Below are 21860 nucleotides of genomic sequence, written 5' to 3'. Positions count from 1 at the left end.
TTGTATTGAGAAAGTAGATTTTATTAATCACAATCCATCAATCTATATCTTAAATAAAACCAGAGCTAATTTTATAAATTTTAGAATTAATCAAAAAAGATTTATTTTTATAAATAATTTTCTCTATAAATTTTGAGCTATAGGAGTGAGATTACATATTACTAAATATTTATTTTCATATAAAATAAGCTAAAAATATTTTTTATACTCTAGAAATTCATAAATTTATTATTATTTATATTTGCTTAAAATTAATTTAAGTTCAAGTAAAATCTAAAATATACATACAACCCTTTAGATATTATTATTTTCTAAATCCTTCAAAATTAAATAAAAATAAACTACTATAGATTTAGATATCGAATTTTATGCCTTTATTATTATTCTTTTATTTATATATATGATGTTTAGTTGACGTAAATTTAAAAATGATCAAGTTGACGTTTGAAATTTGAATTTTAATTTTATCTTGGAAATAGTTAAAATATTTCAAAATTAAAAATCATTAAATTGAAGTGTAAAAATTTCTACTTTACATCAAAAAATCGTTTATTTAAATTAAATACTAATTAGTAAATTAATAAACAATAATTTTTTTTTAATTCTATCACTATTAAAATACTTAAATAATTTTTAATAGAAATATTTATATCTTTAGATTATTATTTAAGATCAAAAAAATACTCATCAAATTTTATTGATAATCAAAATAAGGTGAATAGAATTTTTAATTTTAATATCAAATATTTTATTAGATTTTCACTTAAATGGCAAATTAATGAAAAATTAATAATTTGTAGATTATCTAACATAAATAATTTAAAAATGAAAATAGTATGAATAAAAATAACATCTTTTTAATTAATATTTTGAAAATATATTTTTATTAAGCTGGAGATTTTTATAAAAAATACGTTTTAGTCATTTTATTATAAATATATTTTTTTATTTTTTAGAAATTAAATATAGCTTGTAAAAAAGTAATTTGTTTATTATGCTTACATACTATATTTTCAAATATATTTTTAATTAGAAGAACTATTTATTAAATATTTAATTTACTATGATTGAAAAAGTTTGATTTTAGCATTATAATTTTTTAACAATAAACGAATTCATTTATTATTTATTATTCAAAAAAATATTTTGATCTTTTTATTTTATTTTAGGGAAACAATTTTTATTTTTTTTAATCTAATGAAATAATTATTGGAAGTAAGTTTATTTTTTATTTATATCATTTTAAAAAATATTAATTAAATTATGATAGAATTGTTATAGTCGAAGAATAAAAATTTTGCTTTGATATTTAAATTTTCATTCAATATTCTTCTTTATCAAAGAAGTAAAATTGGTAATAATTTAATATTGAAATGATCAAATTAAATTTATATATTTATTATCAAAATGGATCAAAGTACCACAAAAATTTACTAATTTTTTGTTTAAAACAGTTATTATCAATTTTAATTAATATGGGTTGTGTGAAGATGAAAATATATGGAGGAAGTGGAAGATACATACATAAATAACAAATTTAATTAAGGTGTGGAAAATTTAATTAAGTTTTAAATGTTAATAAAGAAAAGTAAATTTTGAAGATTTTCTTCAACTACGAAAAAAAGAAAAATCAATAATTAATTAATTAAAAAATAAAATTAAAAATCTAAAAAAAAAAGAGAAAAGAAGAAAAAATAAATTAAATTAAAAAGAAGATAAATATTATTAATAAAATTGCATATTGTAAATTGTATAAATATGATGCATAAGAGACTGTGTTGAAGTTGTACTATTCTTCATATTATCATAATATCTCTCTTTATAAAAAAATATGACTTGCATTCTGTATATATATTAATGCTGAAAGCTATCAATCTAACTAACTAACTTACTAACTAACAAACATACTAACTAACTAACTAACTACTTATTAAGTGCTAGCGACTTTGCTGATAAGAGAACCTCTAAGAATGTGTGAACATTAATGTTGCTATTGGTATTAAAACTTATATTAACAACCTATAATAATAACCTATATATATATTCATTAATAAATACAAAAAGAAAAATAAAAAACAAAAAACATATTTTTCACCTCTCTTACCCTTAGTTCTATTATTCGCTTACAGAGTTGTTTTACCCCTTTGTGAGTTGCAATAGCAGCTAAGTCTCTTTCTTTCTCTTTTCACAAATTCTAATTTATTTAACATTCTTAAAACTTAATTTTCATGCTCGTTATTCATACATATTTTCAGATCTTGATTGTTTGTGGAAGTTTCCCCCCATCAAATAATACTTTCGAAAGAAAGCAAAAAAATTTTTTGAACAACACATTAGAATCGCATATTATATAGATAGAGATGCGAGGCTAAAGTGAGTGATTGATTGATTAATTAAATGAATGAAAAGCTTATTATTGAACAAAATTAGTTTTGAAAAGAGTGAATTATCAGATTATATGTTTCATTATGTATCATTCTATATGTGATGGAATTATATACTGATTATTTATTCTCGTAATAACTAAATTGTTAAATAGAATAGGCACTTTTGCTTGTAAGCATACTTGCTTGCATGCTTGCTTTCTCTCTTTCTTACTTAAAAAAGCAAGAAAAATTTGTCTATTCTAAATCTAATTTTTCCTCTCATTATAATAAACGCTAAGCTTGAGCAGAGAGGAAGTTTTGATTTTCTTTAGATCAGCCAAATTATCACCACAATTTTATTTTTTGATAGTAAGTAGTATGCCTCTATTATATAAAATGTACCAGCTCTGTATATTAGTTTTTATTTTGAATATATATGCATATTCTGCAGAGCCACATCGGATGGCAAATACTTCATTGCAAATAGTGAAATAAACTATGAAACTATTACCAAATCTTTAACTATTTTACCACAATTTTTTTTTCATGAGAGATAATTTTTAGAGAGGAAAATTACAAATATTTTGAACGCTTTTCATCAATATTCCATCATATAATGATTTTACATGTTAAAGAAATGCATAATATTTAAGATACATGTTTTCTATTTACTTTTAACATACATATTTCTTTAAAAACTTTGTTAGCACCATTTTGAAAAGCCAAACAAAAATGAGTTTATTAGATCTGACAAATGATATGACGCATGAAAGAAATTTATCTCCTACACTATAGAACAAATTCATTTAAATAGATAATAATAGAGTGGCTTTGTTTGGCAAATTTTTTATTTGATGTCATTCCTTAAATCACTTGCTACATACAAAACCTCTAAATTTTTTCTTCTCAGTAACTTTAACCTGACAAACACAAAAAGAAAGAAAATTAAAATATTGGAAAAAGAAGGAAAAATATTTGTATGAAGGTTAGTAGAAAAACATAATTTATTTCGCTGAGAGGAGTTTTTAATAACAAATTTTATTGAATTGTTTTGAAGATTAATTTAGCTTGAAAAGGCTTAATACTTGAATCAACTAATAAACTAAATAACTAACAGATTCGTTAATAACTAGAAATTAAAGCGAAATTTAAAGCCTATATAAGTGATGAAATAACTTAAATAAAAATATTGAGAGAGTTAGAGGATTATTTTACTTCAAGCTGCTTGCCATATTTTTGGCTAATTAACTAAACTTAAAATCTTAGTGTTTGTTATTTAGCTAAAGATATGAAAGAATAAATATATGAAATAAATTTTAAATTTAATTTTAACTTTAAATTCAAAATCATTTAAATGGCACTTGCTTGCTGTTTGAAAAAAACTAAAAATAATGCTGAATTTTTTTAAATTTAATATTTAAACTAATTTAATCTTCAAAACATTCTTTCTTTGTTTACTCTTCAAATTTTTATTTAAAGAGTTTGCACCTCGCCCACCAGCAAAACACAAAATTAATTTGAAGTAATGAAAAAGTATTTAATGTTAATGATGCACTAAGTGTTTAAGGGTATGTGGAGATCCTCCACCAATTTATCACATCGTTTGAAAAGAAAATTAAGAAAATCAAAGGATTTTTTATTTTAATGCACAAACACTTATGCAAATTGTGTTTTGACAATATGGAATGACATTTGCGTTTAATTTTAGGTTGTTTTAATTTTTTTATTTTGCATAAAAAAGAACTAAAAATAGAGTATTTAAATATGATATTTGATTGTATTTGAATGGATTTTAACAATTTTTAATTGTACTAAACATTTGATGTCACTTTATAGCTAATTGCATTTCATTATTAGCTAACCTAATAAAAATTATGTGACAATGTTTTAATTCAGAATCAAATTACGAAATTAAGTTAAGCCAATAATATTTGAGTGAAAGAATATTTAATTCAGAAAGCTAATTTTAGGCAAAATATTTATTTTGTTGTCAATCGAATTGTAATTATGTCTTTTTTTTTTCAACTCATTAATTATGTATATTATCTAATATCACTCTATAATTACATAAAACTGATGCATGAAAAAATGCGATTTAAATTTATTTTGAATTTAACAATCTGTGAAATTCGTTAAGAGGGTGGATGTTCGTGCGATGGAAGGCACTATACAAAAAAAAAAAGATAGAAAGGGGTGTGTAATAAAATAATGTGATTGGATTTAAGGTCTATATCTAAATTAAAAATAGAACAAAGAAACTAAAATAGATCCTTGAGAATTATTTAATTACTATTTTTGTATTTAGAGATCGTGTTAACAAATCTCAAAAATTTCGAATAGCTAATTAATTAAATCAGTCAAAAGAAATTTAATCCAGCTCGTGCCTTTAAATGCGAAATAAGCCCACCTTTTCATAATTAATACTTAATTAAGAAAATTGTAAATGAATACAAATCAAACTATCGCTACATTCTTTGAAGAGCAAGGCTGAAATCAATTCAAACCACTCCTTTCGATACAAATCTCACAAAAATGACTGTAGATATTGACAGAATCGTTGAAATCACTGAAAACTACTTGGATGCTGATTTCTGTACCTCCACTCTTGATAAATTCTTGTTCTCATCTGAAAATATTTCTAAGGCTTCAAGCAAACTCATTGAAGCTGCTTCTAAGAATGCTATCGCTGGATTAAGTGAATAATCAGTTTTCATTGACTAATACAAGAGCAAAACTGAATTCGCTAATGCCATCGGATATGAAATCTTTGAAGCTTTCCTCGAATTAACTATTAACTTCATTTTCTACCAATTGGTATCTCTTATCTCTGGAGCTGACTGCACTAGCAATTTCTGTGTCTCTGCAAGCACTTTCTAACTTTTCAAGGCTCTTAAAATTGCCTACAAATTCTCTAAAGTTATTAAAGTTGGAGTTCAAGGACACTACAAGAAATCTATTAAATTATTCCTTAAGTACTCTTCTAAGGAACTCGGTAAATCCTTTGGAAAGAGTGTCATTCCAATTCCCATGATTGGAAACATCTTTGGCTCTTTCCTTGGAGGCATTGGATAAAGAATCTTCATGTGAATAATAATCAATAAAATAAAAAACATTCTATTTCAATACATTTTAATCAAATAATATTCAAAACACCCTTAAATAATTAACAAATAAATTAATTTATTCAATAAACCTGTAAATAAATATGCATTGTATATATTCTAGTCTCAATCTTAACTTATTCTTAACAAAATTCTTCAAAAAAACCTTACCTCACTTATTTACTCTCTAAAACACATACATAATTATTAATTTATTTTTTGCAGCATTGGCTATTTGATAATTTGAAATAGGCTTGAAATCAATGATTAGGATTAATTGAAATAATTGTGACTGATTTTGATCAAAAAAAAAAAACTAAATTATTAATTTACTTTTCAACTCTATGAAATTATATTTACTTTATTTCAATCAAAAGCGAAATACTATCTGTATTTGCATAGCATACTGCATTGAAAAGGATTAGGAGTTTATATATAAATTACTATTATTTACCTAACTCACCTTAATTTTTATAAGAATTTATAAATAATAATCCATTCATCTTTTGTTATTTTTTATCATAAACTGCCAGTAAATTTACTAAAAATTAATGACTCAACTATAAAAAACTCGAAAATAGGATATTGCTGTACATTAAATTATATAAAATAAGAAGTTTTATTATCAAAATTTTATCCATAAACAGCTTTTTTTAAAAAAAGTCTTTATAAAATTTTGGCGTTTAAAAATATAATAGAATAGATTAATTATATTCTAAATTTTTTGATTTTTCTATTTTATGGTTAATATCTGATAAGCTTCATTTATATCCGCTTCCTTAGTCGTCTATTTTAAAATAAAGTGATAGAATATAGGTGGTAATATAGTATCTATGAAGGAATTTGCATAAGATTGTAGTATTATGAAATTTATTTAATCTACTTTTAAGATTATTAAGCTAATCAAAGAATTGTTTCATAATGCTATTTCATAACGTCTGTTTGTCTATTTCTTTAGTAGAATAAAAATTAGAAAGTTAAAGCGTTCAGTAATTTTACTATTTAAAATCATTTAGCTTTTTGAGTCCTGATTTTACAATATGAGTAAACTAACTCATTAATTAAAATCTAAAACTATTTTATGTTTGTATTTTTTAATTGTATCTTTAATAAATTTATTTATTTAAATTTATTATTTTTAATTTCTTATTTAAAAATTTTCTATTTTAATTACCTACAAAAAATAATGATTTAAGTTTATAAGAAATGTTATGAGATCATCACTATAGTATATATAAAACATTAATCTAAAATAATATTTTTGACTTTAATTATTCTAAGTGAATAAATAATATTTAACTAATTTTTCTATTATAATTCAACCTGTTGAATAAGCTTTTTTTAACCGTTATTTAACATACATGGTATTTTTCACTTAATATATTGGCTGATTTCAAAATTTAAACTCATCAAAAAGACTTAGAATTAAAAAAATCAGATAAACATATCTGCCAACTTAAATATAAGTGAAAATACGCATTAAGTTAAAATTAAGAATTTAAAGAAAGTTATTGACTCCATTTAAAAAGATAAATATCAAAAATATTTTAAATTCACTTTTAAATTTCTTTACATTTATAAATAAATAAATAAAAGTTATAAATAAATATTTTAATTTTTTAAATTATATCAAAACACTTTTTTAATTCTAAAAATAAAATGCTTGAATGAACTACTGAATTTTTAAATTAAATTAAATTTTTAGTATAAAAATAGATGGATCATTTAAAAAAGTTAAAATAAGTAATTTTCTAAAACTAAAATATTTTGAATGAATAAAATAATTAAAATTAAAAAAATTAATTTAATAACAAAGAATAAAATTAACATTAATTTTTTTAAACAAAATTTTATAAATAACTAATTATGAGGAATTAAAATTTTTTACATATATAATAATGCATTATAAGAACAAACTTAAATTTATTCTCTTAAGTTAATAATTAATATTTATTTTTTTAAATATAGAAAATATTGAAAATTTAGATATTTAGATTGTATTTTAAAAAATAATTTTATTTTATTTATAGAATTTCTAACAATTCATATAAAATCTTCCAAAAAAATTATGATTTAAATTAAACTAATTATTAAAAATGAATAATTATTATTTTTTTTAAATTGTTTAAATTGCGATTATTTAAAGATAAATAGTGAAATAGTATAAAAAATTTATTAATTTATTTTTAAAAATTTTATTAGAAGTATTTCTAATTATAATTTAAATTAGATATGAATCTACAAATTTTAAAATAAAAACAGAGATAAGCCATTCATCAATATTATAAAACAGCTACTTTGCTAGCAAAGCTGACAATTTATTATCAAGCAATTTATAATTAAGTAAAAAATATCTTGTTATTTTTAAGCGTAGGTTTGGCAAATTTTTGAATTCAAAATAAAATAATAAAATAAAGGGGATTTTGTGGAATTAACAATACAAGGATTTCAAAGGCGACATTTAATCAAGGTTCATAAAATAGTGAGCATATTCTGTATATACTTCATTAAACTAGATGGGAGATTCGTTTGAGAGTGTTAATCTTGAGGATTACGTCGTTGATTTAAAAGACTGTCTTATTGAATATGATATCAAAGAAGGTAATGCTATTATCAAAATTTGAATAAGTCTTGATTCGTTTTGCAAATATTTAGAAAAAAAGAAGAAAGGATGCATTATATACAAAGGGTTTATTAAGAATACTACACAAGGAGTAAAAATCTTCAAGAGGCCATTAAATTTCAATGATTTAAACTAGAAAATAAGGTTTGATAATCTAATAAAAGCTTTTAATCAAGGAGTAGTATTGGCGGATAATATCTTTATTGGTTAAGATGTAAATAAATGTAAATAAATAAAATATCTCATACAATAAAATTTATTTATTTTCTCTTAGAATATTTTAGTTATGTGATTGAACCTTGGTTTAAGAATAATTAAACCACCAAAAGTTAAAGTAAATTTTAGAGATTGTCAGATATAATTAAAAAAGGCGAATTAGATAGCTAAAGAAAACAAAGACTATTTTAAAATTTAGTCATTTCTTTAAAATGTTTGCATTAAATAGGTAAATATTTTTTTATTTTTTGCTTGATCTTATGTTAATAGTAATATTTTTTTCTATTAGGAGAAGCTCATTATGAAATTTGCCCTAAAAATATTTGGATCGAAGATAATTATTTAGTATATTTGAGACCTTTTAAGATAGATAAATAAAATTATTAAGAAAACCTTAAAGAATATGGGAACAGTTTATTATTTTATATTTCTCCTGAGGTTTATTTTGAAATGTTGTATGAAAAATAGTTAAAACAAGGAATAGTTTATGCATAAAACCCTATTTAAAAAAAATTAGATTAATAAGATTAAATTAATTTAGATATGTAAACTGATTTATGGGGTTTGGGTTGTATATTTGCTGAAATATTTTTTTGTTAGGCTCCTATATTCTCAAGCTCTTCTCTAGAATAATAAGCATTTTCATATTATTTGGTAAGTTTTCATTTTTAAGTTTTATAAAAATAATCATGAGTTTTTTTTTTGACAGGTTCTTGGAATACCAGAAAAAGAAGAGGCATATTATATATAAGAAAATCACCATTAATAATTGTGTGATCTTTTAATTGAAAAAGCAAAATATGAAGATCTACCTATCTTAAAGCACATAATGAATAAAGTTCAATAGAAATAAAGTGAAATTTTAACTTCTCTTTTAGAATTTCATCCATAGAATAGAGTTAGCTGTGTGAATTTACTGAAATACCCATTTTTCTAACAACACATTAACGCTAGTCCTATGTTTAGTCCTTAAAAATCAAAAGTAAGTGCTGACAAAATGTCTTTGTTTGATTTTTCTGTTTCCTAAAGAACAAATTAAAAGAACTAATTTTATTCATAACCAAATCAGGTTAATAACTAAATAAAAAATGAAGGTGGATCTAATAAAAAATAGTTTTAAATTTAAGAAGATGCTTTTAATAATGGCAATTAATATTAAAATTACAATGCTCAAAAAAATTAAAATTAAGGTAATTTTTACACTCAATAGCCAAATTCATACTACAATCATTAAAATCATTAAGCTAATAATGGGTATTTAAATAATTCAGATTAAAAGAGAAATGAAAATTGGTGGAATAATGATTTCTCAGAATAAAAAAGTATTTAAAAAAATTAAGCAGTGTTTGATAGTAATTAAAAAAATTTAAAACCATTTAAAAACTCAGATAATAAATCTAATAGTAAAAATAATATATTACACATGGATACATACAACCCATACTATTAAGGTGATAAAATTGAGTAATAAAATACAAATAATTAACATCTATATAACAATTCTCCTTAGTATTAGTAAGAATTAATGAATGTTTAACAATAAAAAAACTCTACTGATAATTCTAATTAGAAAAATTATTCAAGCAACTAAATAAATAGATAGAGCGAACCTAATAGAAGTCAAAATAATTTATTCTATAAAAGCAACTAAATCTCTCCAAATCCTAAAATAGATCAAGAATAGCAAAATTAATAAAAAAATGGCAATAACCAATAAGTAATTAGCTTATAGAGTTAGAGAAGCCCAGATTTTTCTATTAGAAACTAAGATTAATAGTATTCTAGGAATAATCACTAATAGTCTGTGAATAATTAAGAGCAAATGCTTTCTGCCAATAAAAGCAACAGCAATTTTAGTTGTAATTTAACTCCTATCCCACATAAAATTTATTAGCCCTCCAGCAATAGATTTGAATTAATGTAATATAATAAAGAAAAAATAAATCTTTTTGATGAATTTAATAGAAATGAATCAAATACCAACACACCTTAAATTCAAGTAAACAATATTTTTGATACATAGAAGCCTAAATTCTTTTTGAGCTAACCATAATCATAAAAAGGAGGGATAGGATATCTGCAACCATAAATTTAAATATCTCAAAATAAATCATTTTAACAAACATAAAATAGAAGTGTATTTAATAACTCAGATGATTAAAATATTTCAAATGTATCATAAATTTATGACAATAAGTCTGCATACATGGAGTATAATGATAGGATAAATAGGCTTTTTGGTAAAAATACAAACAAATAATGTCAACCTTCTTCTGCAAAAGGGAATGGTACTGTGCATTAGGATCAAAATGAACAAACAGAAGAAGAATATTCTTGTGTTTTAGAGATAAAAATTAAATCCTTAACAAATATTTTGTAAAGCTTTTTTAAATTCAAAATTATTTTAAAATTTTATTAATTATTTTTTATTATATGCAAAAATTAGTCCTAATTTAGCTAGCGAAGGAGTTTTAAACTGTAAAGTTGATATTCCTTACATAGATTAACAACTTATAACGCTAGAAGGTGATGCTTAGTTTGATATTAAGTTATTGCAAAACCAAAAAAGGATTATTCCTACTCAGTTGGATTTATCTTAAGCTTTTAATTATAAAATAATAAAATAAGTTTTATCAGAATAGCCAATTTAAATAAGACTGTATAACACTAACTAAGAGTTATATGCCCATGCCTTTTTGGATTTAAGTTTTAACTTTTTATTAAAAAATGAAACGATTTAAGAAGAATTACTGTGGTAAAAGCCAGTTTTATAGTGGTACCACCTAATAAATCCAGAGGATCCAAATTAATCATATGGAAAAATCAAAGTAATATCTCTTTATTAGATTAATTTAAATTTCAATATTTTGTTTTTATTTAAATATAGATAGAAACAAATGTGGTTCTGCTCAAAAAGATTCAGAGAAACTCCTCATTTAGTTAGAATAATAGAAAATCTTCTAATTCTTTTTTGCATGGAAATTCTTCTTTTAAATAATAAACAAATTAAGCTAATAGGAGTTTTAACTGTGGCTCAAGAAAATAACAACACAATCAAAGCTTATTATCTTTTAATAACGCTGCAAGAAAGTTCATGAAAAAGAATTCAAGCTTAAATAATTTAGATAGTGTTTAAAATAACGATAATTTTCAAGTACTCAAACAAATCGAATTAAGTAATTTATTTTATTTCACTTTAAATATAATTTTTAACCAAAAATATCAGATAGCTTTATAATAAATTCTTCTAAAATTTATAAATCTTCTTTCTGATCTATTTAATAATAATTCTTTCTAATATTTCTAAATTATATTTTTAATATATTATTATAAAGATCTAACGATGCTTGATGAAGAGTTAAAGGAAAAATAAAAGAGCTTATTGTGAATATAAAATACTAATATAGAAATAGAAAGAGAAACTTAATGAATGAATGAATAAATAAATATATTCCCTAAAAAAGAATATATAAAAAATGAAAGGTAAAATAACAAACAATAAATAAAGCGAGAGTTTAGATTTAAAAGTAGTCTGAAAATAAAAATATAATTTATAAATATCGAAATCAATGATGTAATCAATATTAATACGCACTCATAAACATACATAGAAAGATAATATATCGTTTTTTGAAAAATATTGAAATTAAATCATTATTCTACTCTTTTTGTAAAAATATGTATATAATTGTAAATAAAGATTTATTTTTCAACTTTAATTTAAATCTAAATCAATATAAAACTAATAAGAAATTTCACTTAACTACTCATTCATAGTTTATTTATTTATTTATTTTGTATGACTTTACTTTAGTAGAATAAAGAATATTAAAATTATAAATCACTAAATTAATCTTTTTTCAATATCCAAAGACAAAAGTAACACTTTTAGTTTAAGCAGAACATTAATAGTACAAAGAAAAAGAAATGACTGATTTTGCTCCCATGAAATTTATTGCCCTTGTTTCTGGCGGAAAAGATAGCATCTTTAATATTCATAAGTGTGTTGCATAAGGCCACACTTTGGTTGCAATTGCAAATTTATATCCAGCAGGTATCAATCACATTGCGCAAATCCATAAATTGAATTTTTTAAAATATTTGAAATTAAAAGAAATTGGAATGGAAAAAGATAGCTACATGTATCAATCTGTTGGTACAAATATGATTGATGCTATTGGTGAATGTTTAGGAGTTCCAGTTATTAGAAAGTATATTTTTTTATCTTCAATAGGCTTGAGTAATTTTAAATAAATATATCAATAGATAACTTAAAGGAAAGCCTGTTGTCTTAGATTTGGAATACACAGGCACTAATGAAGAAAAGAGTTAAGATGAAGTTGAAGATTTATATGAGATTTTGAAAGAAGCTAAAGAAAAGTGGGACTTTAAAGGAGTTTCTTCAGGTGCAATCGCCTCCACTTATCAAAAACTAAGAGTTGAAGATGTGTAATTATTTAATTAACTACAAAACTGTATCTTAATAAATAATTAAAATATTTATATTTCATACTAAAATAAATTTTAGAAGAAAATGCATATAAATTTTATAAATAAAGCTGCAAGAGATTAGGGCTAGTTAGTTTAGCTTATTTATGGGGAAGAGACTAATAAGAGTTACTTAAAGAAATGGTTGATTAAGGCATGAACTCTATTTTAATAAAAGTTGCCTCATTTGGTTTAGGAAAAGATCACTTAGGATTGTCATTAAGAGATAATTACGACAAGATTGTAGCATTAGTATAGATTGACTTTGATTTAAATATAAAATAAATAATTTATAATTAATTAATAAACAATTAGAATGCCAAATTCCATTTGAATGTTTGTGGTGAAGGTGGAGAGTATGAATCTCTAACTTTAGATTCTCCTCTTTATAAAAAGAGAATAATTATGTAAAAATAATTTACAATAAACAATTAATATATAATTTAAATAATTAAATAGAAAAGAGTCAGAGGTTCACGTACATTCAGAAGATGAATACGCTCCAGTTTACTATCTTTTTATTAAAAGTTATGAATTACAAGATAAATGATTTTAAATTAAACAATAAAAAGTTTGCTTTTTTTGTTAGCAGAATAATAAATTTAAATGATAATAAAATTTTTATTTCATAAATACCTACTTTAATTTGTATTAAAAATGTATTTTAGATAATATATTATTCAATATTGTTTTATAATTTAATTAAACAATGTCTTTTAAAATCTAAATTGACTAGATATTTCATACAAATTATATTTCTTATGTATGTCTTACTGAATTCAAAATATCATTTAAATAAATATAAAACAGTCAGATGTCTAAGTACATATACAAGATGAGTATTCCCCAAATTAATATCATTTATTAAAATTTGTAAATAATAGATACAGGATTTTAAATAAAAAAATATAAATGTTTGCTTATTTCTAGTTACATAATAAATATATTTAATAATAATAATATTTATAAACTCTAATTCACTTAAATTTGTGTCAAAAAAGTATTTAAAAATGATAATTTATTTAATATTGTTTTATAATTTAAATATAACAGTCATGCAAAATCTTAAAAAAAATATGGATATTTTATTCAAAATATAGTTCTTATATTTCTTATCGAATTTGGTTTTATTTGATTTTTATACTAATAATAATTTATCTTATAAATTATTTTATTTTTTGCTTTTATGTAAAAATTTTATTAATATTTTAACAACATCTTATAAAATTAGTCTAAATTGGCTTTCACTTATTTTAATTCAGATTTATATATTTGTTAACTATTTATTTTTTAGTTAATTGTTTCCAGGAGAAGTATTGTTTTTTTTTTGATAATTTATCAAATAATCTTAAAAATAGTCTTTTAGATAAAATTAACCTCATAAAAATGGGAAAAAATAAATAGGATAAACCTAGCAAGGAAGGTGAAACGAACAAATCTCTTTTTCACAGTTTGTTGAAGAATGAAAGGTTAGTTATAGAAAAAAAGGAATTAAATAGCTTATCATTGATGCAACTCACTTAGCTCATAGAAGAGATTTCATAGGAAATAATAGCAAAACCAGAAGCTAATGTAAATTATGATGAAGGATGAGGACACATAAACATTTTTAATTATAAATTAGATTATCCACATGCAAACATTATTCCATTTATTAGAGAAAGACAGTATACTAATAGTTAAACTTAGTGCTTACTCTATTGTTGAAATTTTCAAAGATATCACTCCCTTGTAAATAAATATTCTTATTTTAGCTTAAAATTTTGGATAGTAGAAACTAAACATTTATTTCAAAATATGATTAGATATAAGATAAACTTTAAGGAATCATAAGAAAAATTAGCTACTAAGATAACAAAAGAAGTAAGACATTTCAGTTAAATTACTTATTTAATAAAAATAATTCTTTCTTTCTATTAAAAGGAACGTCAAGTTATTTAGACTGAATGTAGAATTTATGAATTCTATGAAAAATATATCAAGCTTATGGCATACTTTGCTAAGTTAAAAAACAAGGAAGCAAAGAATTTAGGATAAGAAGTAAATGAAGAAACTAAATAATAATTCAATCAACTAAGAAGAATAGGCACTAAGTGCTTATTAGAGTTATTGAAGCATCTTTATCATTTTAATTTTGCTAAAGAAATAGCTGAATTTGTTACCCATAAATTAGTATCAGTTGATAAAAAAGTAATTAGAGAATTTATAGCATATTCTTAAATTTATCTAATTAATTATTTAGATTACTGCGAATATCCAAATATAATGTTTATTCTTAATATTTAGGTTAGAGATTCTGCTATTGAAATTATCACATCCATTTTATCAGATCCTACTCACTCAATCTGTAATATTATTTCATTTTAGTAGAAAATTTAGATTTATAGGCAACAAATTATAAAAATTTAGATGAAATTAAGGTTGTTATTCTAAATGAAATGGGAAAGATCTTAAACACTACTACCGAAAAAGACTTACCAGATGATTTTATAGAAATTGTTGGTTGTGTAGAAATAGATACTAAGTTTTTAAAAAAAGACTTCGATGAAGACAAACGTAAGAAGGCCATAGAAGTAAATTGAATAATAAAGTAAGTCTGTTATTTTAAATTAAAATTAATTATAATAAATAGTACAAGAAGGCAAAGAGATAGTTTTATAAAGACAAGGAAAAAGAAAAAGGTAATGTAAAGAATAGTAAAAAGAGAAAGCTTGAAAATGCTAAGGGTGAAAAAGATGATATAGATTAGGTTAAATCAATGAAAGGTGTCGATAAAAACGAATTAAAAAAAATGAAAAAGGAATTAAGAGAAGAACTTGAAGAATAAGATGCTGAAATAGATCCTAAATTGCTTATTAAATATGTAAGATAGTTTAAATTTCTTCAAAATAAATTTAATCTCATTGTTTTTTTTAATATAATAGAATGCTTAAATCTTAGAAAAAGTATATTATATCTATTTCAAGCTCATTAAAAGACCTTCTCCAACCAAGTTCTTTACTTCAGTTATGGATGGTATTGTTAAGTAGGGTTATACATTTAATTTTATTCAAATTTTGAAAATTTATATTTTAAAATAATAAGGTTTATTCACATGATTGATGTCAATTTAATTTGGGATTTAATTGGTTGTTTGCAAAAAAGTGCTTAAAACATGAGATAATACACAAATAAAAAGGGAGGAGATGATAAAATGGCTTTGCATAAAAGAATGCATTGCATTTACACAGTAGAAGCCATCTTAAATGGACCAGGTTAAGTCTTTGATGTTGATGATAAGGAAGCTATTCTTAATTTCTTCCATGTCATGATTGATCTTAACAAGATCCCTCATGTTTTCGATCAGTTATCTTAAAAGGAAGAACTTGTGCTAATTAAGATTCTTGAAATTATGTTCTTAAAGAAGAGATAATTCTCCTATGAAAGTGTTGCAAGCTTTGTCAAAGAATTGGCTAAACTTGCTATTAAATTAAACGACAGAAAATAATTTTAATACACTGTTCTATTTGTCATAAAAATGCTATTTTCCGTAATAAAATCTTAATTAATTAATTAATTTTTAAAATTATTTTACTAAAATAAATTTTATAAAACTAGAAACATTCAAAGATTAACAGGATGCTTGATTCTGATAATGATGGATTTGGATTAAATAGATACAATGAAAGAATCGAGGATCCTCAATCAACCAATGCTATTAACACTTCAATTCACGAAGAATTAACTAAGGTTTAGGTAAATCTTTATACAACTTGAATTAATTGGATATGATTAAATTAAGGATTTTGGCTGGATACTTGAACAGAAAAAAAAACCAATTATAATTATTATTAAAAAAGACTAAGGCCTATTTGTAATCAATCAATAAATCAGCCAACCAACCATATTCCATTTTATTCACAATAAAAAATAAAATATAAAATCATAATCATTTTTATTATATTTATGAAACATTTTTTAATATATTTTTTATCAATAGACATCACAAAATACTCCTGAAATAAAAAATATTTGCAAAAAGATTCTAGAATCTGCTCCTCTCCACCCATCTCTTTCTACTTTGAGCGTGTAGGATTTTTATAACAAACATAGTAACTTAAAATGAAATGACTTTTATTTTAAATAAATTGCAAAAAATAATTAAAAAATATTTAATTATGAAAATTAAAAATTGTTAGTTCGTATTTGTCAAATGCTGTGTGTAAAATGTTTTAAAATATAAATTTTCAGCATATGGTTACTTACTTGCTTCAGAATTATAAAACCATCAATTTATCAGTTTTAGTTTGCTACTTAGTACTATGGAATGACTTGATTAATAATTTGATCTATAAATCAATGAACCACAATTTCTTTTTACTATTTTTAATGTTTTTATCTTTCAATAGTGCATGTAATGTTTGTTTGTTATTTTTCGCAGTTGAAATCAAAATAAAATTAGTAATTAGAAAAGGGAAAAAATTGATAAGAAATTAATAATTAACTTATGATTAAAAAGAAAAAAGGATAATTAAATTGAATAAATTCAAGAAAATAAGTAATGCAAAAAAAGAACTTTAATAAATAGTTAAATTAAGCTATATATATAGTTTTTAATTTTATTAAACTAATAAATACTTCCTATTTCACTATCAAAATAAATAAATAAACTAACAAAAAATTTATACGAAGTAGGACTGAATCAAAAATATCTTCTCTCAATTTTACCCATCAAAGCATCAGGTAACCCTATCGTCTTCCTTAAAAGACTTACTGACTATACATCTTAAAGAATTAGATTTCACTAGATGGGTTTTTCTCCTCTAAGTAATCCTGTAATAAAAGTAAAAATGACCTTCTTAGATATGGGCTTAGAAATAATTTCAATAACTCTGACTTTGTCACTATGGATTTATTAAGTCTACATACAAAATATCTTAGGAGATTACTATTATGTAAACAAAGATATTATTCAATCTTCTTAAAGCCTTTACCTTCTGCCTTTATGTGGGACTCTGATCTTCTCTATAGCGCTTATAATAGCTCTTTTTCCAGAGAATTTGCCCTAACCAATTAAAATCACTTACGAAAGTCCTACAATCTAAAAGGTATATTCTTACTTTCTAAAAATGATTACTTGCTCAAAAATAAACATATTGTTATATTTTAACATTCTAAATTACCTTTATTCCTAACGAAGCATCGGAAAAAATGATGAGTCTGTAAATTCCTTTTACTTTATTGGCATGTAGATTATTATAGTATTTATATACCTTATTAGTATTTTGATTATCTACATTATCAACCGCTCTAAATAAATCCTACCAAATTAATAGAATAACTACAATATTGAAGTATCTAGCTTAAGATATGATAGCCAACAATAAATATGAAACAAAATTAATCTTTTTTAAAAAGACTAAACATCTAAATTTAACATTCGCTGATTAGAAAAACGCAAGCATAGCTTGAATAAAATATTTGTTTTTTCAAAATCAAAATTAAATAAAAGTAATAAATATAAAATTTTAAATTTTTAACAAATTTAAATGAGACTCGATTATGAATCTGAGGAAAAAAATCACGATTTGCTTGAGATAAGAATTAAAATTGTTACCTTTTTGAAGGAAAAAAAAAACAATTAATTTAGACAGTTGTAAGTATATCTTACTTCATAATACATTAAACTAAATATTAGAAATTAATTTATATTCAAATACTCTCTCACTCTTTTTCTTTCTCTCTAAATTAATTAAAATTTAATTAAAAATTTAAATTCAAATTATTTGATTCCCCATTAAACAAGTAAGTAAGTAAATAAATTAAATAATAAATTATTATTTAATAAATTCTATTATTATTTTACATTTTTAAAAATATCAATTTTTTGTTTTCAAAATTAATTTATTAAAAAACCTTTAAAATATTTTTTTTTAGTTTTGAAAATAAAATTTTTTAAAAAAAAAACCAATCTATCTTATCTTATCTTATCTTTATTTTGACTAAATTAATCTTAGAAATTATAGAATAGAATAAATGAAATTATATTTATTTTATTAGAGCTTTAAGTTTGATAATTAATCTTTGTTTCTTTTAAAGTCTATTGATTTTTGAATGCAAAGTAAATATTAGAATGAAGGTGTGTAAGTATAAACAAGGAAAAAAAGCTCTCTCTCAATCAGAAATTAATTAAGGATTTGAATGGTAAATAATGAATGGTATTTGCAAATATGAGTTAGAATGTATTTTAAAACAAATCATATTTATGAGTGGTATTGCAAATAAAGAAAGCAATTAAAAACCTTAAAATTTTATTGATTTGTAACACTTTCAGCTGATTATAATACTAATTATGAATTACAGTTTGCAAAAATTGTTGACAAATATGAGAAGTATAAACTAAAATAACAAAAAAATGCACAAATAAGAGGATTTAAGCATTTGAGAGCTTGGGTATTTATGCTAAAATAGTCCATATACTCAAACTAATAAAACAAATTTAATTATTGAAAGACCATCAAATAGAAGAAAAAAAAAATTATGCATAAGAAAGTAATTGATAATTAATGTGTAAGTTTTACATAAGATATTAATTTGAGATAAAAGAGCTATTATTAAGAAAAGTAAAAAATTGTAAGGTCTTTACCTTGTATTCAGTATATAGTAGTGGTACTACTTTTAAAGTATAAATAAACAAATGATTGTTGATGATGTGATTATAAGTGGTTCTAGTCCTATATTAAGTAAACCTAAAGAGAAGATAAACAACACCAAAGGAATTTTAATTAACAAAAAAAATTGATGGCATATATTGTTTTTTTTTTTTCTGCTTGGGTATGAAGAAAAATTTGGTAAAAGTAACAATTAGATCAAAGAAAAATCTAAGAATTTAGAAATAGAAGAATTAATAAAATAAAGATAGAAAGATGGTTCTAATAAGAATCTAAATAAAGGAAAACAAATACAATAAATATTATATAATATATATATAAATAATGCTATAATAGGTTTAGAAATGCATATTTAATCGCTAAAAGCGTATTAAAATAGCATTCGTTTAAGGATTCAATTTACAAATATTAATAAATATTATATAAAAAGTTAGTGTGTGTGTGTGAGAAAATAAGTTAGTTAGTTATTTTGTTAGATAGATAGATAAATAGATAGCGGAGAAAGGTTAAGGTATTTTTTATTTTAATATACCTCCTATTTTATTTTTTTGTGTTTTACTTTTTTTTCTTTCTTTTACTTATTATTAATATGTTTTTCTTATAAAAGAAAGAAAGCAAGGAGAAGGAAGTGAGCCAATAGCCAAAAGAAAAAGCAAGGTAAATTATTTACTTATTTAATCAATAAAGAAATAAACTTCATTCAAAATCAGATGGTTGCTGGTTGTTGTTTAGCAGATAGATTTGGTGAAAGCAGACATATTTTTGTTGAGTTTTATGAAAAAATTAAAAACTATTATTATTATTTTTATTAATTGAGTAGAACAAAATATTAGTCTATCTGTTAGAAAGTTAATTAAAGTAACTTAACTTTTTTTAATTGCAGTTATTTAACTATTAAATGGTGTTTTTTACATTTTAATTTCACCTCAAACTACCAGCCTAAATTCAAATATTTTTTAAATAGGAATAAACAATTTTTATCCATTTAAATTATAAATCTGAATGAAATATTTCGAGTAATCCTCATACCCAAATCAAACTATCTTTTTTTCCATAATTTAATTAACATATCAGAAAGTCGACTAGTTTGATATAGACAACATAGAGAAATTAACTTTATGATTCAGTTAATTCTTTTGTATTTTAAAACTATTTACATTTAGAAACACTATTTGTTTCTTCTTTCTTTGGGTATTTGGTATTAAAATATAAAAGGAAGTTTTTTTTTACTCTTTAACTTTCATTCATTCATTCAGTATATATTTCGCTTTTCCTTGCAAATTAAGTAATAAAGTAAAGAAGATAGATATAGTTAGTAGGGAAGATGAGAAAAGAGTTTATAAATATATTGAAGTAGAAAAAGGTAAAAGTCTATGAAAATGAGCAAATCTCACTCGACATCAATTATAGCTTCAGATTATCCCATGCTATTAATTGAAGCCCAGCTGCTGTTATTCGAAAATGATTATTCAAATCCCTTTTCCTTGATGCAGGTTATAGAACTCAAAGAATTTTTTCCGTTGAAAATAGTCTCATCCTAAATATTTGATTCAATATGAGAAAGAGATTAAACAGAGCTAAAGATAGTTTATTAAGTAGGCAATTAAGAAAAACTGTTTTATGATTCATCAAAATTACAAACAGATGTGTTCTTCTTGCTCTCTGTTTGAACCATTACTAAGGGAACGCATTGAGCGCTTGCAGAAAGGGGAAGATAATTAAAATAAGTTAAAAGAGTCATAGTTTTTTATTCTAAATCAAGAAGGAGACTCAAGGACAAGACATTTTAGTATCCTTAAATAAGTTAGCGATGAGACTCAACCAATTATTCGAAAAGTGCCTTGTATCCAATCATAATGTTTACTTATTAAACAGCGAAATCGCCGATATCATAATTCTAGGGAATAGTCAAAGCGTTTTAAATTAAGCTGATATCACTTTACATGCGTGGAGATTATTATTTCTTCCATTGTGCCAAGTGCAAAATATTATAAATATTTGTACGCCATTCAGCAACATTTGCGATCATATTTTCATATTGTTAGAGAAGTTCTGATCCGTATTGTTCGGGGTTCATTTTAGTAGAGATAGATGTTGGTTTTATTTAGTTTGAAGGGGTTTTTACAAAATTTTTTACTTAAAATATTGTGTTAGTTTTTGATAATTTATCTTGAATATTTTATTCAATTTGTTTGCTTCAATTAAATTTATGATATCAAAACAAAGGTGGGTTATGAGTTATTAAATTTAGTTTTCTTTTATTCTTTCTATTAATCAAATTATTATTATTATTGATAATCTCTAAAATTTATATTAATTTTGATAAGAAGATCAATCATGAGTAAAGAACAAAAAAAGTTAAAAATGAAAACAATTAATAAATAAATAAACAAAATACCTTTTCATATTTATTATT

At 22.5% G+C, this 21860-nt stretch overlaps 12 protein-coding genes across 12 annotated transcripts; 6 read left to right on the top strand and 6 right to left on the bottom strand. All coding sequences in view use genetic code 6, as the record gives it.

Annotated features, from left to right (window-relative positions):
- Positions 1 to 1796: 1796 nt before the first annotated feature.
- TTHERM_00191910 (hypothetical protein) lies at positions 1797 to 2243 on the bottom strand (the record flags this gene model as incomplete). The annotated part of the gene is made up of 2 exons (XM_001016767.3): positions 1797 to 1990; positions 2096 to 2243. The coding sequence occupies 2 exons, from the start codon at positions 2241 to 2243 to the stop codon at positions 1797 to 1799; spliced, it is 342 nt and encodes a 113-aa protein (XP_001016767.2).
- Positions 2244 to 2473: 230 nt separating this feature from the next.
- Positions 2474 to 2965, bottom strand: TTHERM_00191900 (hypothetical protein; the record flags this gene model as incomplete). The annotated part of the gene is made up of 1 exon (XM_001016766.1): positions 2474 to 2965. The coding sequence occupies one exon, from the start codon at positions 2963 to 2965 to the stop codon at positions 2474 to 2476; it is 492 nt and encodes a 163-aa protein (XP_001016766.1).
- A 755-nt stretch (positions 2966 to 3720) lies between these two features.
- TTHERM_00191890 (hypothetical protein) lies at positions 3721 to 3973 on the top strand (the record flags this gene model as incomplete). The annotated part of the gene is made up of 2 exons (XM_001016765.1): positions 3721 to 3899; positions 3934 to 3973. The coding sequence occupies 2 exons, from the start codon at positions 3721 to 3723 to the stop codon at positions 3971 to 3973; spliced, it is 219 nt and encodes a 72-aa protein (XP_001016765.1).
- A 445-nt stretch (positions 3974 to 4418) lies between these two features.
- Positions 4419 to 4837, bottom strand: TTHERM_000191889 (hypothetical protein; the record flags this gene model as incomplete). The annotated part of the gene is made up of 2 exons (XM_012797782.1): positions 4419 to 4773; positions 4836 to 4837. Coding segments are annotated over 2 exons (357 nt in total).
- Positions 4838 to 4898: 61 nt separating this feature from the next.
- Positions 4899 to 5453, top strand: TTHERM_00191880 (hypothetical protein; the record flags this gene model as incomplete). The annotated part of the gene is made up of 1 exon (XM_001016764.3): positions 4899 to 5453. The coding sequence occupies one exon, from the start codon at positions 4899 to 4901 to the stop codon at positions 5451 to 5453; it is 555 nt and encodes a 184-aa protein (XP_001016764.1).
- Positions 5454 to 5986: 533 nt separating this feature from the next.
- On the bottom strand, positions 5987 to 6316 carry TTHERM_000191879 (hypothetical protein; the record flags this gene model as incomplete). Its single annotated transcript, XM_012797781.1, has 1 exon — positions 5987 to 6316. The coding sequence occupies one exon, from the start codon at positions 6314 to 6316 to the stop codon at positions 5987 to 5989; it is 330 nt and encodes a 109-aa protein (XP_012653235.1).
- A 1667-nt stretch (positions 6317 to 7983) lies between these two features.
- On the top strand, positions 7984 to 11694 carry TTHERM_00191870 (kinase domain protein; the record flags this gene model as incomplete). The annotated part of the gene is made up of 8 exons (XM_001016763.2): positions 7984 to 8068; positions 8123 to 8314; positions 8365 to 8535; positions 8596 to 8960; positions 9016 to 10682; positions 10753 to 11134; positions 11194 to 11482; positions 11642 to 11694. 8 exons carry the CDS (start codon positions 7984 to 7986, stop codon positions 11692 to 11694), a joined length of 3204 nt encoding a protein of 1067 aa, XP_001016763.2.
- A 539-nt stretch (positions 11695 to 12233) lies between these two features.
- On the top strand, positions 12234 to 13344 carry TTHERM_00191860 (diphthine-ammonia ligase; the record flags this gene model as incomplete). The annotated part of the gene is made up of 6 exons (XM_001016762.2): positions 12234 to 12360; positions 12421 to 12517; positions 12573 to 12755; positions 12866 to 13046; positions 13110 to 13201; positions 13254 to 13344. The coding sequence occupies 6 exons, from the start codon at positions 12234 to 12236 to the stop codon at positions 13342 to 13344; spliced, it is 771 nt and encodes a 256-aa protein (XP_001016762.2).
- An 836-nt stretch (positions 13345 to 14180) lies between these two features.
- On the top strand, positions 14181 to 16899 carry TTHERM_00191850 (nucleolar complex-associated protein; the record flags this gene model as incomplete). Its single annotated transcript, XM_001016761.2, has 11 exons — positions 14181 to 14366; positions 14419 to 14525; positions 14600 to 14657; positions 14718 to 14984; positions 15081 to 15141; positions 15204 to 15367; positions 15427 to 15657; positions 15719 to 15819; positions 15879 to 16323; positions 16392 to 16529; positions 16774 to 16899. The coding sequence occupies 11 exons, from the start codon at positions 14181 to 14183 to the stop codon at positions 16897 to 16899; spliced, it is 1884 nt and encodes a 627-aa protein (XP_001016761.2).
- A 682-nt stretch (positions 16900 to 17581) lies between these two features.
- Positions 17582 to 18166, top strand: TTHERM_000191849 (transmembrane protein, putative; the record flags this gene model as incomplete). Its single annotated transcript, XM_012797780.1, has 1 exon — positions 17582 to 18166. One exon carries the CDS (start codon positions 17582 to 17584, stop codon positions 18164 to 18166), a length of 585 nt encoding a protein of 194 aa, XP_012653234.1.
- Positions 18167 to 19290: 1124 nt separating this feature from the next.
- TTHERM_00191829 (transmembrane protein, putative) lies at positions 19291 to 20358 on the bottom strand (the record flags this gene model as incomplete). The annotated part of the gene is made up of 1 exon (XM_001470779.1): positions 19291 to 20358. One exon carries the CDS (start codon positions 20356 to 20358, stop codon positions 19291 to 19293), a length of 1068 nt encoding a protein of 355 aa, XP_001470829.1.
- Positions 20359 to 20834: 476 nt separating this feature from the next.
- Positions 20835 to 21521, bottom strand: TTHERM_00191810 (hypothetical protein; the record flags this gene model as incomplete). Its single annotated transcript, XM_001016757.1, has 1 exon — positions 20835 to 21521. The coding sequence occupies one exon, from the start codon at positions 21519 to 21521 to the stop codon at positions 20835 to 20837; it is 687 nt and encodes a 228-aa protein (XP_001016757.1).
- Between the last annotated feature and the right edge of the window lie 339 nt (positions 21522 to 21860).

Source organism: Tetrahymena thermophila (genome assembly GCF_000189635.1).
Source record: "Tetrahymena thermophila SB210 genomic scaffold scf_8254638, whole genome shotgun sequence".
Lineage (NCBI taxonomy): Eukaryota > Ciliophora > Oligohymenophorea > Hymenostomatida > Tetrahymenidae > Tetrahymena > Tetrahymena thermophila.
The sequence above is the reverse complement of the archived record's forward strand: the minus strand, read 5'-3'. Positions and strand labels throughout refer to the sequence as shown.